At 45.9% G+C, this 27,414-nt stretch overlaps 3 protein-coding genes across 11 annotated transcripts in view; 1 reads left to right on the forward strand and 2 right to left on the reverse strand.

Moving 5' to 3' along the window:
- NT5DC2 (5'-nucleotidase domain containing 2) overlaps positions 1-3,881 on the reverse strand; it is a 28,085-nt gene extending 24,204 nt beyond the window's left edge. Inside the window, exon 1 of the mRNA XM_071550530.1 lies at positions 3,543-3,881. Within this exon, the coding sequence (XP_071406631.1) occupies positions 3,543-3,786 (244 nt within the window). The 5' untranslated portion in view covers positions 3,787-3,881. The remainder of the gene's footprint in view (positions 1-3,542) is intronic.
- Positions 3,882-3,907: 26 nt separating this feature from the next.
- On the forward strand, positions 3,908-6,619 carry UQCC5 (ubiquinol-cytochrome c reductase complex assembly factor 5). Of its 2 annotated transcripts, none has more exons than XM_071550532.1 (3): positions 3,908-3,986; positions 4,451-4,632; positions 6,265-6,619. In XM_071550532.1, exons 2-3 carry the CDS (start codon positions 4,482-4,484, stop codon positions 6,333-6,335), a joined length of 222 nt encoding a protein of 73 aa, XP_071406633.1. In that variant the 5' UTR covers positions 3,908-3,986; positions 4,451-4,481; the 3' UTR covers positions 6,336-6,619. The 2 variants fall into 2 exon arrangements, with proteins under 2 accessions (XP_071406633.1, XP_071406634.1); XM_071550533.1 differs by lacking the exon at positions 3,908-3,986 and adding an exon at positions 4,146-4,247.
- Positions 6,620-10,390: 3,771 nt separating this feature from the next.
- The window catches only part of PBRM1 (polybromo 1), a 59,294-nt gene continuing 42,270 nt past the window's right edge, over positions 10,391-27,414 (reverse strand). For 4 of the 8 annotated variants that reach the window (XM_071550539.1, XM_071550535.1, XM_071550536.1 and 1 more), the window contains 4 exons: positions 20,302-20,457; positions 17,892-17,962; positions 15,095-15,311; positions 10,391-14,345 (listed from right to left, as the gene is read on the reverse strand). In XM_071550539.1, the coding sequence (XP_071406640.1) occupies positions 14,173-14,345; positions 15,095-15,311; positions 17,892-17,962; positions 20,302-20,457 (617 nt within the window). In that variant the 3' untranslated portion in view covers positions 10,391-14,172. Of the gene's footprint in view, positions 14,346-15,094; positions 15,312-17,891; positions 17,963-20,301; positions 20,458-24,224; positions 24,384-27,414 lie in introns of all 8 variants that reach the window. The other 4 variants (XM_071550538.1, XM_071550541.1, XM_071550537.1 and 1 more) reach the window with 2 other exon arrangements.

A 27,414-nucleotide genomic window follows, 5' to 3' on the forward strand; every position in this document is an offset into this window, starting at 1 on the left:
TTTACCACTGTGAGAACCCGAACAGCTGCTCAGATCGGAGTATCCTCCTGGGAGCACAAGTGTCTCTTCCCAGGCAATAACCCACACTGTTAGAAAGCAATAACACTCGATCGCCAACATGAGAGCAGAGATGGAAACAAAAGCAGGTAATTAACTGTGAGCAAGGACTAGAGACACCATATGGCCCCTTCTGATGTGAAAAACGCTCTGGGCAGGAGGTGCCAAGCATGTCTCCTGCTTTTCCGGGCTCCCAGGGTACCAACAGCATCCTGCAGCAAAGGCTCCTGTTCTCTCAGCCTCAGACCCAGCGTGTTAGTGAAGAGTAACACATAAACAAGGCAACTCACACCCTTTGTACTCCCAGCGGTCCAACACAGCAGAAATCTGCACTAATTACCGAGTAAGACAAGCAGGGAAAAGAAGGATGCTGAAAGCAGATGGCCACCATTCTGCATATTCTTCATGAAATAAAGTTTCCCTTACTCACACGGACTTGCTTTCTAAAGACAAACTGCCAGTTTTCCTCCCTTCCAAGTACCTCTTCATCCCTTTGAAGGGTTGTTTTGTGCCATTTCCTGCAAAGCACTCCAACCAGCCAAAGCAGATACTTCTACCAATAGGATAGGAAGAGGAAAACATTATTTCAAGAACATTAACTAACAGAGGAAACATGTTAAAAGAGTGCTGAAAGTCACTTTAGAACTTAGTCTTGACTTTATGCCAGTATGCCTAAATATTTTAGGATTTCTTGCCAATGAAATGTACACAAAGTAAAAGCAATATTAAAAAATATCGTTTTGTTACATTTTAAAAATACAGAAAGGAACCAGACAAATGGTATAATAGTTCTTTGCAAGAAAAAATGGTTACATTTAAGAAAGCAGAATGGGGAAGTGAACACAACTGGTCACTCTTACAGTTATTGTTGTTCTCACATTTAACCATGATCAAGCTTGCCATGAGAGGCAATAAGTTTGCAGTTATTGTAAAGGTTCTTTAGAAACCCTGAGTTATTGTAGCCACATTTACACGTTTGAAAGCCCTACAAAAACCCAAACACATTTGCTTACAGCCACATCCTCGCCGGCTTGGCAGTCCCACTGAGCTTCAGGATTGGATGTTTCCAGGAATGTAAAACTTAGAGCTCACTGAGAGAGCTTATCAGCCTTCCTCGACACTTATCAGATCACAAAACAGCAAGTTTTGCTCAACAGCAACACCTCTGATAAATGGGATTGTACTTTTACCAGAGAAAAGAAAAAAAAGCACATTAAATGGAAGTAAACGCCCCAGATTTTTACAGATAACGAAATTTGGTCCTAAGAGTCAGTACTACAAAAGGGAGGGGGCTACTGAGGAGAATGGCTTCTCCTGAGTAAATGCACCTTTTGTGTAGCAACACTGTGTTTGTATCCCCTCACTCGAGCCTGGCAGAGCACAGACACGTCTATACAAAGTTGAGAAGCTTTGGTGCCTGTGCTCTGGCCACCAAACCTGCACCACCACTGAGCTTTACTGCAGAGGAGCTCACCCTGCACATCCTGCCCTGTCCAACTCCGTCAGCATTAATCGCTGGAATCCTCTCTGTGCAAAAACACAACAGTGCTCTATAGATCCAGTCCTGAGCAGGGGCTGGGTTGAAAACACACAGTGAATTCTCCTGGCAGAGACCTCTCTCCAAACCAATAGCAGTGACTGACAACACAGCACAAAGGAGTTCACAAAGTGGAGTTTCAGAGACGGAAGGAGAAGGTGGCACCGCCAGAGTCTCCCACACTCAGTGCTGGTGAGTGCTGAGAAGTGATGGAGTTCTCAAATCCATACCCCGAGCACAGACATTCCCTTTTACATCAGAGGTTGAAATCAAGCCCAAAGGAACAGACTGATGCCACATTTTGCACAGCTGTTTAGTCATCAACACAGCAATTAAAACCAACTTGGACCAACTCTGTCTCCTCCTGACAAGACTTGACTAACAGCACAGTCTTGAAATTTTGGTTTGGGGAGCTATTTTTTAAACAAACGAGGGCCTTCTTATTCAACGTGTCTAATGGCTACCTGAAGTTTTGTAGAGTCTGCTCTGTAACACTTGGGCTACTTCACCCAACTTTATTTTGCATTTCCTCCTGCAGATTAGTCCTCCACCTCAAGTAGTAACTGTATCTCTTACATCCCAGCAGGGTTACACGAACACAAACCTCAGGACCTGTCACAGGGTAAACTGAGCATTTTACTAAGAGACCATGACACAGCCTATTAACACACCAGCATTTAAGGTTTCAACCCTATTATGGAAAAGAAAAAAATGCCTTTGAGGATAGTAAGGTGCAAACAGCACTATGAGTACTGTGAGCTGGAATTTCTTTCAAGCAGTGGGGCTAAAAGCACAACTGGATCTTGGAGCAGGGTATTAACAAAACTAGACTCCTCTGTGCCTTCAACACATTGGGAAAGGAGCTGGAATGCAGCGGGCTGAGCACCCAATGGATCGGCAGCCAATTCCTTCCCATTTGTGCATCATGGACTTGAGATCTTATGTCAAATCCAGTGTACTGGAAGGTGGGGGAGGACAGAATGACAGGCCGTGCCAGACTCAGAACAGGGAAAAAGTTCTCCCAGATGCCCAGGGCAGGCTGCCGTCCTTATCCAAACCCCTAGATAAACAAAAGCTAACGGAGGGCTATTGAACTGCAGGCACAAGCTGATACTTCCTAGCTGTCTACAGTGCTTACCTTGAGCATTCCAAGAATCAAGAAACCAACAGGAAAAGGTTCCCTGCCCTTACGCCAAGGAAGTTATTTTTAGAGGAGTTTAAAGCAGCGGAGGTTTGCTGCTGCCAAAACCACTGCAATCCTGCTTTACACACAGACAGATTCGGCAAGTGGTCTGAGCTTTCTCCTCGCTTGGCAAGATTTCAAAGTACCCGACAGAGCCAGGTAACTTCTTGGTCAGAGGAGCAGAGACACGTTCGCACTCATGAGTAGAAGGTGTGTTACACCTGGAACACAAACTGAGCTCAGGACCAGGAGACATCCTAGGAGCTGTAGCATCAGTCCTCTTCACACTCATCCTTGTGCCAGTGGCGAGTTGGACTCCTCACGCCTTCAATCAGCATTCCTGTCTACTTGTTCTAGTCCAATCGTGATCCCGTATGCCAAGAAACGGCAAATTGGAGGAAAAGGCAGCAAGCCCTTCATTCAGACCATTTGCCATGACAATACCCCCGCTAAGGGCGCCAGTTGGGAACAACTCCACATGCTCTCCACGTCCTGACAGGCTGAGACCAGGCGGGGGATGTGCAGAGAGGGAAGCCCGGGATGGCGAGAGGAAGACCAAGACCAGATTTCAGCTACACAAAACCACCCCGGCGAGCCGCGGGCGATGGGGACTGTGCACGGCACAGCCGGGGTGAAGGCTCCTAACCCTGCACCGCCAAGGGGGCATCCCCAGCTCCGCAGCGCGGGGCACGGCACCGAGATGCAGAGAGAGGGAAAAACCCGAAGGGAAAAGGCCGGTCCCGGCGGGACGTGGCAGCCCCTTACCGTACACCAGCTTTTTCATCTCGTGGTACCTGGCCCACAGGTAGGTCTTGGTGTCGGCGCCCTCGGCCGGGACGGGCTGGCCGCCGGCTCTGCCGGGCACCGCCGGCTGCTGCTCGCGGGGCTGTCCGTGCCCACCGTCCCCGCTGGCTTTGTGGCGGCAGCTCTGGCAGGACACGGCCACGGCGAGCAGGCGGGGGGCCGCACCGCCGGCCCTGCGGAGCGCCGCGGAGCCCAGCGCTGCCATGGCCTCGGGGCACTCGGGGCTCGCTCCGCGTCTCCGGCGCCGCTCCCTCCGCTGCCCGGCCCGCGGCCGCTCCGCCGGGCGCCAATCCCCGCGCCGAGGGGCCGGGCCGAGGCAAGGCCCGCCCAGGGAGGCCGAGACAGGCCGGGGCAGCGCTCGGAGCGCGGGGCGGAGCGCGGCGGGACCCGAGGAGATCCCGGCGGGTCAGAACTCGGCGGGGATGGCGGGGGCGGCGGGGGCGGCGAGACCGAACGTCCCTCTCGGGGTTCCCTCTCGGGGGTCCTTCCCGCGGGTCCCTCGCGGGGTTCCCTCTTGGGGTCCCTCCCGCGGGTCCCTCAAGCGAAGCCACGCCCTGGCCACGCCCCCCCCGGGCCCGCCCCCGGCCAATCAGGCACCGCCCGCGCGCGGTGGTCACGTGGTCTGCCGCCGCCGCGTCCTTGCGCGCCGAGCCCCGCGCGCTGCAGGTGAGGGGCGCGCGGCGCGGGGGCGCGCGCGGCGGGGACGGCGCTGATTGGCCGGGCGTTCCCGCCAAGGGGAGGGGGCGGTGGGGCCTGAGGGGCCGCCATGGCAGGGGGGGCTCGGCCGGGCCTGGCGGGGCCGCGCTGGGACCGCGGGGCGTCCCGCTCCGCCTCTCACACGGCCCTCCCTCTCCCCTTGTTCTCTTCAGCACCCGCCAAGGGCGGAGGCGCCGCCCGGCCATGCTGGTGAGCAGGAGGTTGAAGCGCCTCTTGCAGATGGTGCCCGGGAAGCGGCGCTTTGGCGTTTATAGGTTTCTGCCTTTCTTCTTCGTGCTCGGTGGGGCCATGGAGTGGTTCATGATCAACGTGCGCATCGGCAAGGAGACCTTCTGTGAGTGCGGGGTCACCGTCGGGCCCCCGGACCCCGCACAGGGGAATCCCCCTCACAGCAATCCCCTCACAGCAATGCCCCTCACAGCCATCCCCCTCACACCAGCGGGGTCTGGCAGGGTCAGACACTGCCCCTGTCACTGCTGTGACACTCCAGGCTCTGCCTCCCCAGCAGAACACATCAGGCAGAAACCAACCAAACCCCTGCCTTTAGAGTACTAAATCAGATTTTAGCCGAAAGAGGGGAAGTTTAGATTGAATATTAGGAAGAAATCCTTCCCTGTGAGGGTGGGCAGGCCCTGGCACAGGTGCCCAGAGAAGCTGTGGCTGCCCCATCCCTGGGAGTGTCCAAGGCTGGGTTGGACAGGTCTTGGAGCAACCTGGGATAGTGGAAGGTGTCCCTGCTCATGGCAGGGGGTGGGATGAGATGATCTGTAAGCTCCCTTCCAACCCAAACCATTCTATAGGTCAATGATGATGTTGTTATATTGAATCACAGAATCATAGAATGGATTGGGTTGGAAAAGACCTCCGAGATCATCAAGTCCAACCCTTGGTCCAACTCCAGTCCCTTTACCAGATCATGGCACTCATGAGATTTGCCAGAATTTAAACGTAGGTGTGGTGTCATCTGAAGGGTGACTTGTACTTAAATAAGTATGAGAATGGCTCATGATAATTTGGCTGGTGGCATTTAGTTTCTATAAATTAAAGCATTTATTTCTAAAGTGATGTTTTTCCCTTTAATAAACATTGCTGGAAATATTTGTGTACTTCAGAAAGTGGATCAGCTCAGCTGTATATGGGAATATTCTCATTTTATTGGGAAATCATGTTGAGTCTCCTGTACAATGAACAGCTTGATAGTTTCCAGACCTGACAAACCTGCAGATATCAAAACTGCTTATCTGCTCACTGCTGAAGGCTTGGGTGTTCTGAGGCATAACTAACTCAGGTTAGAAAATAAAGCACTACAGCCATGGAACAGCTGCCGTTACATTTCACCTCAAGCCTTGTTTTCCTGAAAAAAAGGAATTGCTGTGCCTAATGATACTGTGCTACAGTAATAATCATTGTGCACTTCAGCCCTATTATTGCTTCATAACCCAAGCAAACTGACAAGGTACAAAACTGATACCACTTTTTTTGTCAGTGAGGGATTCAATTTGGTGATGGATATTTAGGGGTGATCAGGGAGAGGGGAGGCAGGACAGACAACTGGGAATACCATGAATATGGGAATATTCCTGTGTTTTGTTTATATAAAAGAGGCTGAACTACTGAAGCCACACTGGCAGCCCTCAGGCATTGACTTTGTGCCTATAATTTAATTTCCCTTTCGCTTCATTTAGTTGGGGTATTTGTATTTTTAATTACCTCTGAGAAAGTAGACAAGAAATTACTGTATCACACTGGAAACCTGGTTTTAATCAGGACTGATGGGAAGAACTTGCCTGTATGAAGAACATGAGCTATTTTAAGGGGTAATAAGGATTTGCCTTGAATTTCCAGTTGCCTGTCAGTATTTGCAAGAGGAATTTGGACTGAAAAGTCTGAAAAGAGATGATGGGGTCATACATTTAGTACCATCTTGCACTGGGAAAAGTCTAATACAAAACATCTTTCTCTGCAGATGATGTTTATCGAAGGAAACAGTCTGAGAGACAGTACGAGGCTTCAAGGATGGAGAAGAGTGAAGTGTAGCTGAAACGCTTCAAGGGGGCGGTTCCAGGGCTGTAATTGTATCAATGCCAAAGCAGCTTTTCTGCCACGTTGATGGTGGGGGAAGATGAACTGTGAAGATGAACTGTGATCCACACGTCTGTGTAACATACTCTCACATGGCCCTGGCAGTTTTGTTCTTCTTCAATCTCTTTAATATTTTGTGTTTCAATGAAGTACAATAGTGAAAATTTCATTATGTTTGGGCATCTCCCACTAATTTAATGTCTACTTGATACTTCTAAATAAACTGAACTGAGTCAACAGTTTGGCTAATGCTTTTCTGTGCTTGGTGAAACCCCCTTCTTTGTGACAAGGCCAGTGGGAAAGAAATGTTACACTTTGCACCCATCTGAGCATAATGGAAATAGCAATTTTTAGTTACATTCCGTTGCACTGACAGAAACTGCCTTGGCATCTGATTTGTTTTCTTTGCAATGTGGCAGAGTTTTAGCTGGATAAAAAGATTGCAGACTCACTGCTCAGTGTTTGCTCAGCCCACAGCGCTTGGAAAGTCACCCGTGCCCACAACAGGAATAGCCTTTGTTGCTGCTCTGGCAGTGACCTGAGCTCAGCTCGGGGAAAGGGCTGACACACGTGCCAGGTAACAGTGCAGAGGCAGGCCTGGCAAACCTGGGTGCTGCTTGTAGGACCTTGTCCCCAAACCCCTGCCCTGTGTTTGCTCCCTGCAGTGACCCTGGGCTCGGGTGTGTGCGTGTTGGTGACTGTGCAGCAGGGACTGGGGCAGTGCAATCAGGGAGGGTCATGCATTAGAATCACAGAATCATAGAATGTATTGGGTTGGAAAAGACCTCCGAGATCATCAAGTCCAACCCTTGGTCCAACTCCAGTCCCAGTGCCATGGCCAATCTCAGTTTCAAAACCTCCAGGGATGGGGAATCCACCCCCTCTCTGGGCAGCCCATTCCAATGCCTGAGCACTCTCTCTGCAAAGTTTTTTCTGCTCTCCAACTTGAATTTCCCCTGGCAGAGCTTGAGCCCATGTCCCCTTGTCCTATTGCTGAGTGCCTGGGAGAAGAGACCGACCCCCACCTGGCCGGAACTTCCCTTCAGGTAGTTCCAGACAGTGCTGAGGTCACCTCTGAGCCTCCTCTTCTCCAGGCTAAACACCCCCAGCTCCCTCAGCCTCTCCCCACAGCCCTTGTGCTCCAGTCCCTTCACCAGCCATTAATACCATTGCTCTGTTTCTGAGGGTGCATGCATGCCAAGGATGCCACAAAGAAGCCAATTCTTACGATCAACCTAAAAACAAACCCAAAGGAGTTCCTACACTTACCTGTGTTCCTGTGCTCCCTCCTGACAGCCTGTGTAAGTTGTCACCAGCTCAGGAGACTGAATGCTCTGAGGCTGTTACGGTGCAGGTACTCAAACCACTGTGCTTTGTGTTGTGCCTGGGCCGGACCTGCAGGGCTGGTGCTGCTTGTGTTTCAGGAGCTAAACTGACAGGGAATTAAAGATGGGACTGTGCCACTGTGTATTCTGACTGGGCAGCGAGTGAAGCACTTGAAGAAAGTCCCTATTCCAGAAGTAATAAGAACCTTTGACTTTGGTTCCAAAGCAGAGCCCCAGTTCAAAAACATACACAGGCTGCTTTTTGCAGTCACAGATCATCCCACTGGAGCCATCCTGACTGTAGCAGTACCTTAAGAAATAAAGCATTAATAAAAAGCCAGATTTTGACAATTGCTGAGCTTTAGCTCCATCTGCTTGGTGTCCATAGAACAAGTAAATTTTTCAATACCTGTTTTTTTTCAAGGAAGAGCCCTGTGCCCCAGCTGTTCTCAGGACTTGGGAGCCTGGTGTGAAAACTCCCTGTGGCTTCCCTGAAGCACTCCTGTAATAGCAGCAGTGTTCCACAGACATCAGTGAGCCAAGCCCAGCTTTTCACTTCAGGAGTCTCACTTGTTTTGCAGTGACTGTTTCCCATTTGCAGCTGAGAGCGCCAGGCATGTCTGGAAGATCCCTCGGGTGCCTCCAGCCAGGCACACAAAGGGAACCAGGCTGCAGTCACTCACAAGAAGTCACTGATATTTGTGACCACTGCAGGAATAAACTCCTTCTCCAAACTGGCATTGTCTCATTTCAGGCAACACAAATCTGTTATGACAGAATATGAAGCTTGACATTTAGAAACGTGAGCTGTGTCCTCTGTTCCACAGTGTGTTTCCTATTGCTGACCCTTTGGTGTTCCTGCATTTTGCCAGCCTCTCACTAATGCTGGAAGCAAGAATAGCTACAACACCCCATTCAAGAGTTTCGTCCCACTCCATAATTGAGCACATTCAGGGATTTAGTATTGATTTTAATCTACACCCAGTTGTCAACAACCAAGTCTTCCCTTGGTTTTGCAGTTTTATCCCTTCTGTTTCCTAGGTCTGTGCTCCTTGCCTTCCCCAGCAATCTGACTCTCATATCCCTGTTTCCTTCCCATCCTCCACCTGTTGTGGCAAAGGGCAGGGGGAGGAAGCAGCAGCCCTCCTCTGGCTCGGAGCTCAGGCCAGCACTGGGAACGCTGTGTGGCTGTTCCGTGAGCCAGGAACACACTCCCAGCCCTGCCGAGCCCCTGCCAGCTCCGGGGCCCAGCACGTCCTTCCTCCTGCAGGGAGTTCAGCTGTGTCAGCACAGAGCCCAGCTCAGCATCCAGCAACAGCTTTGCAGGAGACTCCTGAGACTCAGCAGAGCATTCCTGCTGAAAGCTTTCCAGATTGTGGGACTCAGGGCAACAGAGACACCAAGCATGGAAAATTTCAACTCAGTAAGTACTCATCTGCAAACAGTGATACCTGTGTACAAGCAGTGCTGCTCACTACTCCAGCATTAGAGGGGATGATTTCAGCACCAACCCAGATGATTTTGTAGAAAGAACGGATCTGTTGATCGTTTAACTGTGGTTGTGCACACAAGGATGGAGCTGTCTGCTGAAAAACCTGTGGTGAGCCAGGGAAGAAGTGAAGGAAGTTACAGTCAGGGAAGTTCTGGCCAGGTGGGGGTTGGTCTCTTCTCCCAGGCACTCAGCAATAAGACAAGGGGGCACGGGCTCAAGCTCTGCCAGGGGAAATTGAAGTTGGAGAGCAGAAAAAAGTTCTTTGCAGAGAGAGTGCTCAGGCATTGGAATGGGCTGCCCAGAGAGGGGGTGGATTCCCCATCCCTGGAGGTTTTGAAACTGAGCTTGGCCGTGGCACTGAGTGCCATGATCTGGTAAAGGGAGTGGAGTTGGACCAAGGGTTGGACTTGATCTATTCTATGATTCTGTGATTCTAAGTTATGGTGAAGGAAACACACAAGGAAACGCACTCCTCCCTGGCATAGGAGGTGGCAGTTCTGTCCAAGCTTTTCAAGAGTATGAAAAGGAAAAAATAGTCATCTGATGTATTGGTGAATTCTTTTTTGGAGCAAAACTTCTTGTCTTCAGTGGATGGGAGGTTTCACTTTGGATTTAATACACAGGTCCAAAACTGCAGCAGCACTCTGGCCATGGCCAGTTCCAGCTCCTTCTGAGAAAGGGGCAAAACACTCCAACAGGCAGGATGGGATAACTGCTCCTGAGGAACTTCCTAAAATCACTGCTGGATGTTGGTGCGTCACACCAAGGGTGAGGATTAACTATAATCCTCCCAAAAGCCATCCAATGGAAGCTGAACTAGGACACTCCCTGTAGAGACTGTTGCTGACTCCACAGACTGACCATCTTTCACTGTTTCAGACTAAGGCTTCTGTCCTGCTCAGCTGAGCCTGGGCTGGCCTCTCTAGTGTTGCTGTGTAGTTCTGTGCTCTCCCCCCCATTTCTCCTCTGGTCTCTCCTACTGCCTCGTTACCACATGATGACCTGCATGGCCAGTGTCCTCCACTGGATTTCTGATCCCTCTTGGCGCAGGAAGGCCTGTCTGTATCCTGCCTCCAAGGCCTGGCAGATACTGGGAATAACTTCATCCAGGATCACCAGACCCCACTGCACTGCAGCAGCTGTCACTGCATTTCTTTGTATGAAGGTTAAATTAGACTTGCTGGAAAATGCAGTAAGAGGAATGTGAGGTTTATTTCATTAATCAGAAAATTTCCCATGTGTCAGTGAATCCAGTCCCGTTCCTGACTCGATGCTCAGAGTGCCCAGCCATTTTGAAACTCCACTTTAGTGCATTTGCAGCATTTGGCTGATCTTTAGTATCTTGAACTGAGCAAACAAGATGTGGAGGATGAGTAGGATTAGTCTCCTCTGGGCAACTGCAACACCAAATTTTGGAAGGATGGAAGTTTAGTGAAGTTGGCAGCCCGTGGGAGAGGCAGCATTTATCCCCCAGGCTGAAGACATGGATGCATGTTAATTAAATATAATGGTGTTTGTTCTGGTTGTTTAACATTTTGTAATTTTGTAGTTTTTATGTCAGAGGCACCTTGAGAGTTTCCTATCAATTTGTTTTGCAGTTTGTAGTATTAGAGAAAATTTTTATCCTTGTTTCTAACTTAATTTTGTAGAAGATGCTTTTCCCATATTACAGATTTGATTTCCTCTATTAAACAGCTGCATAGAAGACAGTCCTGAACCACATCAGCTTCCAGTATGACATTAAGGCTTGCTGTTTATTTTCAGAGCAATTAATATGGGGGCATCTGGGACTGACTGAATCTCATCATCTCCACTCAGTTAATGCATCACAAATTTTTCAAGGTTTGCTGTTCATGGCTCAATTTTCAACTTCACTGTTCTTACCACCTCCAGGCAGGTCTTGCAATACAGAGGACAACAGGAAAAGGGTATTTTACCCACACACATGTACCAAGGATTTGATAAAATCTGGATCAGCAACAGCCAGAATTCCTTGAAATAAAATCCCAATAGAAATCTTAATGGGACACTCAAACCTGGTTAATCCAAAACACTTTGCAAACTATTTTTATTCAAATTAAAAAGACTCAGGTAAACAAAGTGATGGTACATACATGTTATAAACCTGGTTAGCAGCTCAGCCTTCAGGAGTACAAGATCTAATGAAAAGCCAAGCATGGATAAACCAGGTCTGAAAACATATGCTGAAAAAAAGTCACCAACATCAACGCTTTGAGTTTTTACACAAACAGTAAATTTTCTCATGGAAGGGAAGGACTGAGGAAGAGAACAAACAATTATTAGTTGTCTCCAACTGGTTTATGAAAATACCGGTCCTAGTTTAGTCTATTTTCCACTCTCACAGAAGCCAACCATTGCCCACACACACTTTTATTTTAATATGAAAGTTCTGTTTACGCCAGTACAATGAATGGCAGTGAAAAACAGATGAGGGGTTCAAACACCCACAAAGAGAGAGAAAGAGACAGACAGACATGTTTTGTTGATTGTTTTTTTTAAACCAGAGTGAGAAAAGGTTCTTTTGCTGGTTTTGAATTCTAGACTGTAGCCATTATATCCTAAATTTCACTGCAATCGACTGAAATGCCTCCAATAGAGAGAGGAGATACAATTTGGAAATAAATAAGGCTTAAAATAATTGATCAGGGCCAGCCCAGTGGCTTAGTGGTAGTGCTCTGCACTGCCTTGTGGGAGAACCCAGGTTTTGTTTGCACTTCCAATCTCTTGCTCCTGGGCCAGGAAGAGCAGTGAAAGGAGGGATTCAGCTGCTGGGCAGGAGAGCCAGTGCTGCTCATCTGCTCCTCACTGACCTTCAGATAAATTAAACATCTGAGTTATATGGGCTCCACAGGGAGTCCCATCCAGTCCTCAAAAGAAAAATAAATATAACAATAATTTAATTAAAATCCATCCCAGGTTCTTTGGTGTAATTTTTGTTAATGCTGAGAAGTAGGAGAATCTGGTGGTGTATTAGTACAATTCATGATAGTTCCAAATGCTCAAAAACTAAGATTTGCTGCCTGATTCACTTCAACGTCCCAACTTTGTGGCTAAAAACTGCAAAACCTATGGGAACTTAAACACATTCTCAAATGACTGGGGGTGGTCTAAGTCTATCCCATTTCTACTTTATTAAATAAAATTGGTCACTTACAAAGGCCAGTACATATTTCTGTACCATGGGTGTGCTACTTGTAGAGTTCAAAACTGTCATTTTTTCCCTCTATGTTGTTTTGCTCCATTTCCTTCCCATCCACTGCACATCTGACCTAAACTGTCCTTAAGTGCCTGTTTGTAATTAATGGGGGGTTGTGCAATGACTGGAGGATTGCAATAGGAGAGGGAAAAGAATTGGCCAGTAAAATCAAATTATAGCTTATACTTCCAAGTGTCACTTCCCTCATCAGAATTAATTACATCAGCAAAACAAACCCCAAGATATCCAGTATTTGAAGAAAAATATTTAACCTTCTGCCAAATATACTGAAAGGAACATGTTTTGTACTACTAAACTTTAAAACTCATTTCCACATGATGAGCATCTCTAGCAGTAAATGAAGTGCATCAATAAATCAGTTCTTCTGGGCTGAGTTGCAGTGTCCTGCCAACCTTTTTTTGCAAATTCATAGAGCTTTCCCAGTTACTTAATGCAATCCAGAAGCATTCATTCTTTTTCTAAAATTAAATAAAGGATTTACCTTCAAACAAATAACTTTGTGGTCCAAAAGGCTGGTTAGTTATGAGGCCAGGTAAGTCTTCAGCAGAAGGCAGCCACAACATTGAAATTTGGCAAGAGTCGACACCTACTTGACTTAGATTAAAAAAAAAGAAAAACCCCAAACCCTCTGAAGGCTGCAATGCAAGTACTCTGTTACTCTGTTTCTCCAAAGCACTCAGCATGCTGACCTTACACATACCACACCATATAGCAGTGTTTTACTTCCAAGTTAATTTAAGCATCAAATTTCATTCCAGTTTGCATTGCAAAACTTTCATTAGGGTTAATGAATACCCTTAAAGAAAGCATACAAAAACATCTTACAATGCCCAATCAGGAACAGAGTATGTGTGAATTTCAGAAACATCAAGTAACTTCACTAACGACTCAGCTTTTCTCCCCTACCTTGCCTTCCAAGACCTGAGCTGGCTCCAGGTTCTGTGCTGCCTCTCCCATTGCACCACAATCCCTCAGGGAAGGAGCTTCCCCACCCCACTGCTCCGTGTCAGGGACATCACAGAACCCCCAGAGCAGGTCCCGGGAGATGAAACACTTTCCCTCTAAGGACATGCCAGCACAGGTGTCCTGTCACTGATTTAGGATCACAATGGCCTTGGCTACACAGTTAAATCACTGGACAGGACTGGACAACATGAGCAGTCGAGACACCCTTGCCCTGTCCACATGAGCCCTTCCGTGGCTGCTGTGCCCTCTCGGCCTCAGTGTTGACCTGAAATGCCAATTTTCCTTAGTGCCAAAGCACATCTTACCTTTGGCTTCCTTTGAGAGATCCTCCCTGTTCCCATCCGAGCGAGAGCTCTGCTGGAAGTGGCTAGCACACACAAGCACAGGTACACACATTCTTCTAAGATGTAAACTATGACTAATTCACATTCCACTGTATCAATCTGTAAATACTTTGTTTTCCTTTTTTTTCTTTTTATATAAAAACAATGGCATCAGATTCTCAGCAATAAAGTATAAGAAAGATGAATCCTTGACTACACTAAACCAATTATGAAATCGCCTTTCAAACAAAGGAAACATATGCAAAAAATCTGTGTATTTGATAAAGTCAACTTAATATAACAAAAAGTGAAATATGCTTATTAAAAGTGTCCTTATATAAAAATGGTCTTGCAATGTACAATAAAATGCAATACAAATTATTGTTGGTTATCTCTTCCCCCCCAGTACCTAACCCAGCTATTGTCCCACAGGGCAGCGCTGCGGTGCCTACACGTGCTCGATGTTGTAGGCCTGGCGGATGTTGAGGGTGTCCCGCAGCATCAAGTCTCGCAGGCGCCACAAGGCATCGGCCATGGTGGTGTGAGCCCCTTTGCTCTTCAGCCAGTGGGAAGGGAGGCGGCTCTCCTGCTCCTTGGACAAGTGGACATCTCGTCTTCGTGCTGGGAAGTCAAGACACAGCCCCATTATCCTGTGGATTTGCTATTCGCTACAACGTTTCTAGGAAAAGGCAAATCTAACTGTGCAGTGCAGGTTTTGCTCTCAGTGTTTGAGCCCATACAGTGGATTCTTTGGTTTATAAAACACTGATGGCATTAGCCTGTGGATAACATATATATTCTCAGTCTGTTGATCTGTCTTTCATAGAATAGAATCATAGAATCAGCCGGGTTGGAAGAGACCTCTGAGATCAAGTCCAACCCTTGACCCAACCCCACCGTGATCACCAGATCATGGCACTCAGTGCCACGGCCAATCTCATCTTAAAAACCTCCAGGGATGGTGAATCCACCCCCTCTCTGGGCAGGCCATTCCAGTGCCTGATTACTGTCTCTGAAAGAATTTCTTTCTGATATCCAACCTAAACCTCCCCGTCAGAGCTTAAGCCTGTGCCCTCTTGTCGTACTGTTGGTTGCCTGGGAGAAGAGACCAACCCCCACCTGGCTACAACATCTTTTCAGAGAGTTGCAGTGAGTGATAAGGTCTCCCCTGAGCCTCCTCTTCTCCAGCCTGAACACCCCCAGCTCCCTCAGCCTCTCCTCATAGGACTTGTGCTCTTTAAGAATGAATTTCATGTGTATACTTTACTACCTAAACAGCAGATTCATTCAGCACTTTCCATAAAAGCAAAACTGATGGTTATGACAAAGCATGTTCTGGTGGAAATATCACACTGCACCCAAGGCCTTACCTGCCAGGGTCTGGTCCCACTTGCTGATGCTGTTTGACTCAGCACTGAGGCCCTCAATGTATTTCAGGTAGGCTTCAGAGTGCAGGAGCCTCTGAGTCTTTGGTGGAGGGGACACGAACATGGGGGTGCTGGGCTGCTGCAGGACGGGCGGCGCCGCCGGGCTCTGCCCGGGGTATGGGGGGGGTGCCTGCTGTCCCGGGGGGCCGAGGATTCCCATCTGCAACACACAGCCACAGAGAGATCACAGCTGGGGCACTGCAGGGAACAGCCCACTCCAGGGCACCTCATACAATTCAGCTTCAAACAAGGTTATGTGCAAAGGCCTGAGAAAATGTCCCTGGAGATGCCCACCCTGGCCAGGGGTCACTGAGATCAGAGAATCATAGAATGGATTGGGTTGGAAAAGACCTCCGAGATCATCAAGTCCAACCCTTGGTCCAACTCCAGTCCCTTTACCAGATCATGGCACTCAGTGCCACGGCCAAGCTCAGTTGAAAAACCTCCAGGGATGGGGAATCCACCCCCTCTCTGGGCAGCCCATTCCAATGCCTGAGCACTCTCACTGCAAAGAATTGTTTTCTGCTCTCCAACTTCAATTTCCCCTGGCAGGGCTTGAGCCCGTGCCCCCTTGTCCTATTGCTGAGTGCCTGGGAGAAGAGACCAACCCCCACCTGGCCAGAACTTCCCTTCAGGTAGTTCTAGACAGTGCTGAGGTCACCTCTGAGCCTCCTCTTCTCCAGGCTAAACACCCCCTGCTCCCTCAGCCTCTCCCCACAGCACTTGTGCTCCACTCCCTTCTCCAGCCTCGTTGCTCTTCTCTGGCCCCGCTCCAGCCTCTCAATCTCTTTCCTGAACTGAGGGGCCCAGAACTGAACACAACACTCAAGGTGTGGGATGCACAGAGAGGGCAGTGCAAACCAACCACATGCACATTTAACAGACATTGTTCATGTTTCTGATCTATATATCCTACTCTGATTATTACCACCTGTCTTGGGTTGAGCTGGCAAAATGCCAACTGCCCAATACAGAGTGTCAGAACCTCCCTCTCCCTGCCAAGAAAAAGGGAGGAAAAAAACTGGAAGCTCAAAATAGGTTTAAATATTTGTACAGAAAGGAGAAAATTAAAAGAAAACTACACTATAACACACACACACCAGTTAGAAATAACAAAAAATAACTCCCCACCACAAATTTTGAACACAAATCCCACCATTGCAGCTACAATCACTCCAGAGAACTCAATTCCCCATAGGGACAGACCCAAGCAGAGAGAAAGACTAAGCACAAACGTTTTACTTCCCTAAGATAACATGGTGGTGAACCTGCACTGGGCCTGGGCTTCCTGGGACAGCACAGTGTTGTCTTTCTCAGATGAGATGCCATGAAGGAACTGAGAAACTCCTCCTACTCTACTGTATTTATATCTCAGTTTGTGTCACCTGGTATTAAATATTTCTTTGGTTGCTTAAGTCAGGTGATGCTTTTGTCTCTCCTAATCTATGTAACACTATCAGGCCTACTAAAACTGAGGCCTACCAAAATGCCTAACTAAAACTACCACACCACCATTTCCCTTCTCTCCTACTAACCTTAATTACACTTTTTATCTCTTTTTTATTTCATGTTTTCCCCCATCAGACTGGAACCTTTGTGGTCTGTGAAGTGCAGGGTTTAACTCTGAAATATCTGACCCAAATTGACACTGATCCTTGGACATCTGGGACACTTCCACAGAATCACTGTCAGGCAAAAATCCCAGGCAGACAAAAAATCCCAGTTGCAGAGAATTCCCACCACTGACTGATAAACTAACAGTACCAAGACCCCCTAGCACAGATATCCATGGTCTGGAATAACTCAGTGTCATGACAAACACTTCACTGCTTACTCACTCCTCTCCTGGTTTTCACAGACTCATAGAGTGGTTTGGGTTGGAAGGGACCTTGAAGACTATCTTGTTCCATCCCCTGCCATGTGCAGGGACACCTTCCAGTATCCCAGGTTGCTCCAAGCCCTGTCCAGCCTGGCCTTAGACACTCCCAGGGATGGGGCAGCCACAGCTTCTCTGGGAACCTGTGCCAGGGCCTCTGAACAAATAACTTCTTCCTAACATCAACCTACATCTCTCTTCTTTTAGTTTAAAACAGTTTTCCATTGTCCTGTCACTGTCTGCCCAAGTATAAAGTCACTCTCCCTCCCTTTCTTTACAACAAATAAAACCAAAATACGGTTTCTCTTTATGACAGAGGAATTTAGTCAATAAAATTGGACATGTGCTGAACTGTTCACCTGTAGTAATCACTGAGAAGGAACAGCTGATCACCACTGTTATCCAAACTCACACATTCTGAACTGTCAGTGAAAATCTGCTTCATTGGTTTATGAAAAATGGAGGCAAACAAATTCAAAACCAGTTCTGACCCACTCCTCAACAGCTGGACAGTGGACAGCACCCTCTCTGCATCACCAAAGCATGCAAACCCTAAATTATCAGCAGTTTAACAGTGTGTGGAAATGGCTTGATTTAGTTTAGTAGAAGGAAAGCAAACCAAAACACTGCCTTGATCATCCTGTAGAAGTTACCTCACTGGATAAACCTCATTAGTGTAATAACAATTTAATCATCAAATACAGACATAGACTCTGAGAGTAAAATATTCACTGGCTCTAAATACACCAGTGTGCATTTCATTTCTGTTCTCCCTGGGATGACTCCTACATGTCTTAACTGGGATGTGGTTCAAATGCTAATTCAGTGCCCCAGAGCCTCCCAAATAATGCAGAAATAACTCACCTGTTGCCCAAAAGGACTTGCTCCGGGTGCTGGAGTGCCTACCATGGGGGACACATTTTGGCCTATAACACCTATATTCCAAAATATAAAATAATTAGTCTTATTTCAGAGCAGTGACAAATACCACTTTGGTCTTCTATAGTAAGAATTTATATTGATATCACTGCTCAGTTATTTCAGGCAAATGTACAACATTCACCCTCTCCCCCAATAAAAAACTTCAGAAGTTTCTGAATGAATAAAGGTCAGTGTGACAAAACTATCAAACGCTGATATGCCTGGCCTGTTGAATTATTTAAATTAGAGAAATGCAAAGTGAGTAAGTTTTGCTTTCCAGGTTTTTTCACATTACTTAATGATTGCCTGACTAAATATTTTCATTTATAATATATGCCCTTGGCTTGGCAGGATCTCCCTGTAATCCTTTAAGAAAGTAAATGCTGATCTATCTGCTTGAGCAACATTTAACATTTCCTTGTGTTCAGTTTTATAAACTAAGTTCACAGTAGAATAAAGCCCAAGCCATTGCACAAACTCTGTTACATCTTACTGATATAAAACACAACTTGTAGGTCAAGCTTCAACAGTTTTATAATTTCTACACCAATTAACATTTGAAATAAATGTCAAAAAAATAAAATGTGTTTTTCTCAACCATATTGAGGCTTTCCCCTACTGCACAGAGTGCAGCACACCTGTGTCAGGCTTACACACAGACATGTACAGGTCTAAATGAGAGTCATGCAGTTCCTGATATTTTACATACAGATGCTTTGTTCTGAAAAAAATGAAAGTTATGTGTGCTGCTGCTTTTCTTCCTGCTTGTGCCACTTCTCATATTAATTCATTGAAAAAGCTGCAAACTAACTGCTCTTCCTGTTTAACTTAGATTAAGTAAATGCATGATTTCTGTATCAGTGACCAAAGGACATGCCACACTAAAGCATATTTCAAATGCATTTTCCATTTGATCACAGCCCCCATTTTAAATGGATCTGTACTAACAGCACATCAGAAGGTGGGAAGAACATTGGTAGCACAAGCTGTGGGATTTGGCACAGATTGGTTTTGGTACAAGGGAGGAGATGAAGAGAAGGGCACCCTCCTCTTCCAGCATCCGAGCATGGACTCACCCTTACCCACCCTACCCAGCTCAGCACCATTTCATGTGTGGCCCTCCATTCCCAGGCATTCTTTTTCCCCTAATCCATGTCCTCTCAGTTTTAAACACCATCCATACAGCCTGCTGCAGTGGGAAAACCCTTCAAAGCCATGCATTGTCCTGGATTCACCTCCCACACAGTTGCATGGCTGATGTGTGCCAAGTGTCAGGGACAGCTCCCAGACACAGCTGTTGTCCCACTCTCTGTGTGTGACACCACTGGGAATTGTCACTCCAGCCAAGCTGCACGTGTAGTACTGATGTTTGAAAAATATCAGGCAAACAAACAAAAAAAAAACCCCAAACCCAAAAATTTACATACAGATAAATGCCTTAACACAGCTTGTGATAGATACAGTTGCAAGGAGGGCAAGGGGAGACAAATGAGACTGTTTTGTCCACAGCTTGTATAACTGCTGAACAGAGGGATGCACATCTTTTACACAGGCACATGAGTTATCAGAAGTAAAAACTGAAAGAATCAGCAAGAAACAGGATCAGCAGGTGTTATTTTTCCCAATAATGGAGACACATCAATGGCATTAACACTGGAAAAATGTTTGCTTCATTCAGCCCCACTTTTGATCAAAAGTGTGGCAAAAAAAAATAGCTCATGTTGGTAGAAATGCTCTCAAAATCAATCTGAAATTTGGCCACAACAGTTCACTGAGTTCACCTTGTTCCCATTTGTCTCCAGTCACTGTTCTATCAACAAGGTTTAATCTGAACAGTGTGTAAAAAAAAAAAAACCACTGCACAGGCTGGAAGGGCACGCCCACGTGGGGAGAGCCCTTCCCTAATCTGCACTGGCCAAGTCTGGCCATACAATTCAGTTACAGGAACACCTCAGTGCCAAGAGGGTTCATTTCAGTGCAGTCTGAATTTAACACACTGAAAATCAGTTTCGTAAGGAATGAGAGCCATAAATTTAATTTATAAGGCCACTTTAAATAAGAAAAGGAATGCAAGGATGCTGTTCAAATGACATAAGGATGTGATAGGCCAACTTCAGCTTTTCACACTTCTGATAAACTCAAGCACAATTATCAAGTTTTTGTGGCTGGAGCAAAACTCCTGCTGGAGCAGCATCGTGTTTCCACAGCAACCTTTCCCTGTGGGCTGGCTGGACACACAGCGTTGTGCACACAGCGTTGTGCACACACCTCATCTCCAGCAGTGTGACCTGTAAGAACGAGTTAAACGGCAATACATGACAATGAAACAAGGAGCAATGAGGATGACTCTTACCGGGTGGTGGGATGCCTGGGATGCCTGGCATACCTGGCGGAAGTTGGTGGGGTGGGGGCACCCCTGGGTGAAGTGGCTGCATGCTGCCCATGCTAACAATGCCATCAACTGGGCCCTGCAAAGGTGGCAGCACCGGTGGATAGCCACTTATCATGCCTTGAAGGACACAACAAATTTCAAACATGCATCAATAACATGCAGTATGACCTACAGAGTATGACATGCACTACTCACACACTCACACACACACACAAACACACACACAAAAAGCACCTTTAGTACAGCAAGACGATACTACAATTAGTATCTTGCAAAAAAAAAGGACATAAACTAAAAACTTAAAACAAAAAAGTTGTAAATATGAAACACTGTACTTCTGATGAATTAGTATTTAGTGTACTTGTATGTCTTCTCATGGGGCAGTAAGTGCTGAGTACTCAGCTGTGTTAACACAAGGAATAAATTCAGCCACAATTAAATGTTACTAACGCAAGCGATTTTAATGCAGCGTCGAGCTCTGCCCTCTGCATACAGATTGCAAACACAACACTGACTCCCACCCACAGCCAGCCCTGCTCTGGGGGCTGGCCCACAGGCCACAAACACAAAATCCCAGACATTTCGCTGCAGTGCATATGCAAAATTGACACACAAAAGCCCTACAACATTCACATACAGTGACGGGTGATTTTTAGTAAAACATCTCCAGTATTAACTAAGACAGTAACAAATTTTAAACCTGGGCGTGCTGGGCTGCAGTAACTTAAACTCGTGGCACTAAATCAAAGTAAAAGGACTTAAAAGGAGAATCTGCAGCCCTTCACAGAAGTTCTGTCTATATTTTCAAGGTGTCTTTATAGAAAAATCAGTGACACTGAGAAGACTGAATTGTGCTGCTGCTCATAAATTTAGTTTTCTGCATGTGAGGGAGGATAATTTAGAGCATTTTCTGGTTTTGGTTCAGATTCGCTGCTATCCATGAGGTGAACCTACACAGTATCACTGCACTGTTTGTTAGACCCTGGAATGTGTAATTTAAACAGATGCATTGCCAGGTAAGTAAGGAAAGGGGTTGGAAAGACAATGAAAAGATGACAGAGGACAGAAGCAGGTCTAGAGAGATGAGGTAAGTTTAGAAATGCAAATGTGCTGGGACTTGTATAGTCTGTTCCAAGAAACCACCACCTGAGTCTTTGCCATACTCCTTGTAACTCAAAAAAGGAATTTTAAGAACAGGGATATCTGGAATAAAGCTGGCCAAAAACTCTCACCAGCCCTGACTGAGACTAAAGCTGTCACAAGCTCAGGGTGGAAACAAGAAGCAGCTCCAAAACACAAGTTAAATTCGTCACTGCCTCAGGATGGTACAAAGGTGAGAAACCTGAAATCCCAAAAGCTTTACACCTTGAAGAAAACACCAAGAAAGTAAAGAACTAATCTCCCTTAAACCTTCATTTTCCACAGCTCCCCTAGACTGACATGTTGAATACGCCTTAGGTACCTATTTCAAATATCTGGAACCTCATCTGTACCTCTTTATTAACACTGAAATCCATATTTCTGACAGAAAAAGTTAAAGAAGGAAACCAGCAAAAGCCTCCCTGGCATAAAGAGCTTTCACTGCCTGGTACTTCTAGTGATCCCTGAGCTGCAGACAGACCTTCAGTGCATTTACATGCATTTCTGAGGCTTTAGAACAAACCAAGAACCTCCAAGGAATCAAACCCATATTTACCAATCACAGAAGGTTATTTCTACATTTCCAATTAGAAGATTTTAACAACTGGCTGTGGTAATAAGGTTGTCATCAAGTCTCCATGAGAAATCAGTCCTTGTAGCCCATTCCACATCAGAGCAGCCACTCTCTTTCCTCATGTATGAGTTACAAACTCTCATTTTAAACAAGTAAACATGGGCAAACTACTTCCAACTCCCACAACTGTGATTTACATCTTTGAAATTCCTTGTTCTCCCATTTTTTATTATAACAATGTAGGATTAAGTAAACTCCTGTAATACCTAAATTTACAAGACCTTAAAGCACTGAGTGCTACGAGAAACACATCTCAGGAGGCATCCAGATTTCTTGGACCCATAAAGAAGTTCTGTGAACTTCTGTGATGGAGAAGTTCTCTGAGCTAGAGAAAAGCAATCAAATGATGGAGGAGGATGTCAAAGAAGTCCCAACAGAACAAAATACTTCTAAGTCAGACTTCGGGAAATCAAAAGATCAAAGACTCTGTTTTTCAAATGGGCCACAAAAATAGAAAGAGTTCAAAAAGATCTGCTCAATCATCTACTTTAAGGAAGTATTTCCCAGTGCCAAAGTGAAGAGACTTGAATGTGGAACTGCTAAAAATAAGATGATGGTTTGAAATGTAGGTTTGCTCTTGAGGAGGCTGCTGCAGGAAGAAAGGTGTGTAGTTTGCAGAATGCACATTTTTGGGGAAGTTTTAAGGAAGTGGTAATATCAAGTATTACTGCCCATCAACACCTGCCTCCAAAAACTGAAATAGTGACTCAGTGCCAAGAAAAGCAAGAACCAAACCAAGAAAACACAACTACAAGAGGATGAAATTTCTACATATTCTAGATTGAAGTAAATTACTCACAAAAGAGATCAGCACTGGGGAAGTCCTTTTTTTTCCCTTTTTCTTAATATATGCACAGTACACACACACAAACATACACCAACTGCAAACAGTTCAGAGGAAAATTATCAAGAACATAGTGAAAAAAGCCAAAAGAAAAATGCAACTCAATGTAAATAAATGCTTTGTAACCTGGAGATCACGAACCAACTAAGGATTGTGCCTTCAGTTAAACAACAGTGCAGCCTATTTACTGAAAAGGGATTTAGAGACCATGATGAAAAACACTTCAGGCTGTCAGCTACGGCCACAGCCTGTGAGATGAGAAAGAAAACGAAAAATGACAAAAGAATAATGGAATAATTAGAATGTCTTAAGGGAAAGTTAAAAAAGACTCCCCCAAACTCAAACCAAAACCCCTTCAAACACCCATTTTTACCTACTCAGCACTGTTTTGACCTTGACTGAAGCAAATTATTTTAAATACATGTTGGAGAAGGAAAACAACCTATCAGGTCACACCTAATTATTTTCTCACCCAGGTATGGCTGATTCCCACACAAGAATCTTCAGTGGACTACATTGTCTTCAGATCTGATCCTGAAAATACTTACTCGGAGCACACTCCCTATGAAACCAAGCCGGATTACAACAGGCACCGAGCACAACACCCAGCAACAGGGACCTCGTGGGAAGAGTTCTCCAAGCCCAGCTCTATTCTGAAAAATAACCTGATAAAACCAACAATGTTGGCATTTTGTCCTCTTTTCTGCAATGCCTCTAGATCCTGCTCTGCTCTGCTTACCAGTACCTAACAGGCAATCCTGCAAAGCTTTTGCTTGGATTTAACACCTGGGTTAGACTCTGCTGGACTCTCACCTTCCTGCCAAACCCCCAGCAGGGTCCCTCGTGCTCCAGCACTGCCAGAGATGCTGCAGCAGGGGGAGGCTCTCAGCCCTGCCCTCCTGCCAAAGCAGGGCTACCCTGAGCTCTGTGTGGCTGAGAGAATCTCCATCAATACAACAGGATCCTCTCAGCTCTGCCCTCCTGCCACAGCAGGGCTGACCTGAGCTCTGTGGGGCCGAGGGAATCTCCAACACAACAGGACCCTGCACAGGAGCACCTGCAGCTTCCACAGGCTGCTCCCTGCTGGAGCAGGCAGAGCTGGACACCAGGCTACCCCTGCCCTGCCTCAGCTCATCATGAAGAAAGACGGAAGAGTTCGAGCTTTTTCTTTCTGCAAGAACAACGTGACCCAAGAGAGTGTTCAGAGTTATGAAGGGGGTTGATAAAGTGGATGAGGAAAAAATGGTCATAGCTCCTACGTTTTACCTGCAACGGGTGTCAACTGCTGATTGAGCATTCCCATTGGTGTTGGTGGCGGCACCACCCCCATAAGAGCCCCGACAGGAGTGCCTGCCCGGGGGGAGGAATTCTGCTGCTGTGCTGCTCGCTCTCTCTCCTGCTGCTCAGCAACTTTAGCTGCCCGCTCTGTAAAAGCATTTTAGATTTTCAGTTCTGCTTTGTAACCCAGAATTTCAAAATATTATCTGTTCATTAAAAAAAAAAAGGACTAGTCAAACACTGGCATAGTTTAGTCAAATATAAAAGTAGAACAGATGAATCTTTCTACACAGCATATGATTTGATTCCATGTGGCTGCAGCTAAGACTTTTAGAGAACCTTTCATGAAAAATATTCCACAAAGTTTTATCTCTTTCTAAAAAAATATATATAATTAAAGTAAATAATAAAATAAAAATTTAAAAAAGTTAAAAGAACAAATTTGATGATGATAATAACACCAGTGTTACCAACATGAAGCAGCAGCCAGCACTAGGCTCGGTCTGCACTAGGAGAACGTGGCTAAACATTCCCTGTTTTGACACCACTGGCTCAGCCCAACCAGCTGCAGCCAAGGCCAGCAGCTCTCACACAGATCTGCCACCAGCTGCTGTGGGAAGTGAAGCACCCTGTCTACCAGACATGCCCTAAGGATCGATGCAAACAGCAGACAGCAGTGCCAGCCATTGGCCTGTTTATTTATGGCTCCCCATGTATTTTACTACTGATGCAGCTGAAAAGTGGTGGCAAAATCGGGGAGCATTTGTAAAGTTTCCCTAGTGTAGATTCATCCTTTGCTTTTGGAACATAACCAGCAGCAGTTTGATACACCAAAAATGCTGTTTTCTGCCTCTTTCTGTCATTTTCCCCATTTGGTCCCCTTTGAGCTATTTGGTTTTGCTGAAGATGTCTAACTCACATTGTGCTGCTCACTGGAGGTCATGTGTGTCCTTTGTACGATGAATCTGGTCATTATTTCAATCAAGTTTCTCACTGTGACTGCAAGAACAAAAGATCTACTGCAGGGTATTCTGACCAGAGGACAATTTGATATTAAGGGAAGGGCAAAGGGTCACGGGAAGAAGAAAGAAAAAAGAAAACAAAACCCAAGCAAACAAAAAAAAGGAGATATACAGAACGCTCACTCCAGGTGCTTCGGGGACATGCAAGTTCCTGATTTGTGTACTCTGAACGTTGTGCCTGTCTGGCACGAGGAGGAACAACAAAGAATAAACAGATGCAGGGCACATCTCCAGCAAGTTTTAACAACAGTGAATGCAGGGCCACGAGTTCTCTTGCAGTTGGTGAAAGATGGAAACTGCCACTAAAACAGCAATCGAGGTCCTCTGTTAATGAAGGCCAAGAAGAAGGTCATGAAGGAGATTCAGTTACACATCCTGCCAATGTCACTCACTTTCTCTGATAGATGAACATCTACCACGCTTTGACTCCTCTAGAACCACCTTGTGCAGCTTCTACCACTAGTTGCACACACTCAAAGGCCAGCTTCATTTCCAAAGGCATTTCTAAAGGCACTTCCTTCCCTCTTTCCACTTCTGTCATTTCAGGAGAGATGACGACGCAGAGAAACCCCTACAGTTACTACAGGCAACTTAGATGTGATTGAGCACAAAATACACAAGAGGTTTAAAGGTAGATCCTGAAGGAGAACAATGTGACAAACCTCTCCAGAGCACAGAAAGCATTTGGGGAAGAGATGAAACAGTTGTTCTGACTCACCTAATTCTGGCCAGCCAAAAAAAAAACGGTCAGACAAAAGCAAAAGTTTTGGAAACACTCTGATGAATGAGAAATTACTGTTCAGTGTTCAGCTTTATCAGACTTCAGAGTGCTGAGGTTTGAAGAAGGACCTGACCCAGGACAGTACTGAGGTTTTACCTTGCCCCTATCCAGGCCCTGACTGCCACAGAACTAACAGATGGAATGACATTGTCAAAGGGAACTGCAGGAGGTGTCTGAAAGTTCAGCCCGGAGTATTCAATGCTCAACACTAAACCCAAATCACTTAGGCCAGGACTTCAGATCATTCAAATATTTCCAACACATCTCAACAGACAGGAAAGAGACCTTCTGCTCTGAACAGAGTTTTTCCTTAAAACAGGCCTTTCCCTCAATCCCATGCAATATTTTATTTTACTTTATTTAGCCATGCAGGCACTTCCAACACAGCCTTTTCTTTACTCAACTATTGCTAAAAAAAGAAATTTAACTAATACCCTGCACATACACCAAATGAAATTTTAAGTGGGACAAAATGGATCTAAAATACAAACTATTTTTCACCAGAATATGGAAAGGGACTTTTCCACTGAGATGTCAGACCATGCCTACTCTCAGCTCCCTGGTGCACCCGCACACCAGAGAGCATGTGAACTTTGACTCCTCACAGTAGAAGAAGTTTCTCTCCTTCCACACATGGTAAGCAAACATAGTTTGGACACTTTGTTACCCCATCCCAACCACTCAAAATCAAATAAAAGTAAGTCTAGTTCTGGGCAGACACCAAGCCAGGGAAACTGCAGCTCAAAACCCAAAAGCTTTGGAAAATTTCAATTGAGAAGGAAGATTAAAATGGAAGCACACAGACAATCATTAACACATTAAACAGCATCTTCCTGCTGAAGTGCAGGGCCTCAGGCTGCTCTAAGAGAGGAAGCAGTGACATGCCAGCCATCCCACTGCTGAAGGATTAGGCTGCAAGGAGGGATCCGCCAATGAAAGACACCACATGCACCTAAAAGGGTGTAAAAGGCAATGACCACAGCAAAAAGTAAGGCCCTGGTACTTTCAGGAAGAAAGAGCATTACCATTTCCCTTCACAGCATTTGCAAAGCACATAGCAGAGGGTGCTGTGTCACCCTCCAGCACTGCAAAGAGATGCTACAGAAAGTTCAGGAAGGACTGAGGTGCCTGAGAGCAGCCAGTGACAGCATGCAAGCTTCCAGCCTGGAGAGCAAAGCTGCCTTTCAGTTATGAGTATGCAGAAAAACTATCAAATCTCATTTGCAAGGAGTTATAACTTAATTGGGCCATAACTTTCCAAGGTATTGAAATGTCCCTCTCCAAAACTTATTCTTTTAATAAAATTGTATCAATAAAATAGTGTTGACATGGTATCAACTAGAAAAATAACTGTGGATGTTAAGCCAATGTATTT

This window comes from Pithys albifrons, chromosome 3, assembly GCF_047495875.1.
Source record: "Pithys albifrons albifrons isolate INPA30051 chromosome 3, PitAlb_v1, whole genome shotgun sequence".
Lineage (NCBI taxonomy): Eukaryota > Metazoa > Chordata > Aves > Passeriformes > Thamnophilidae > Pithys > Pithys albifrons.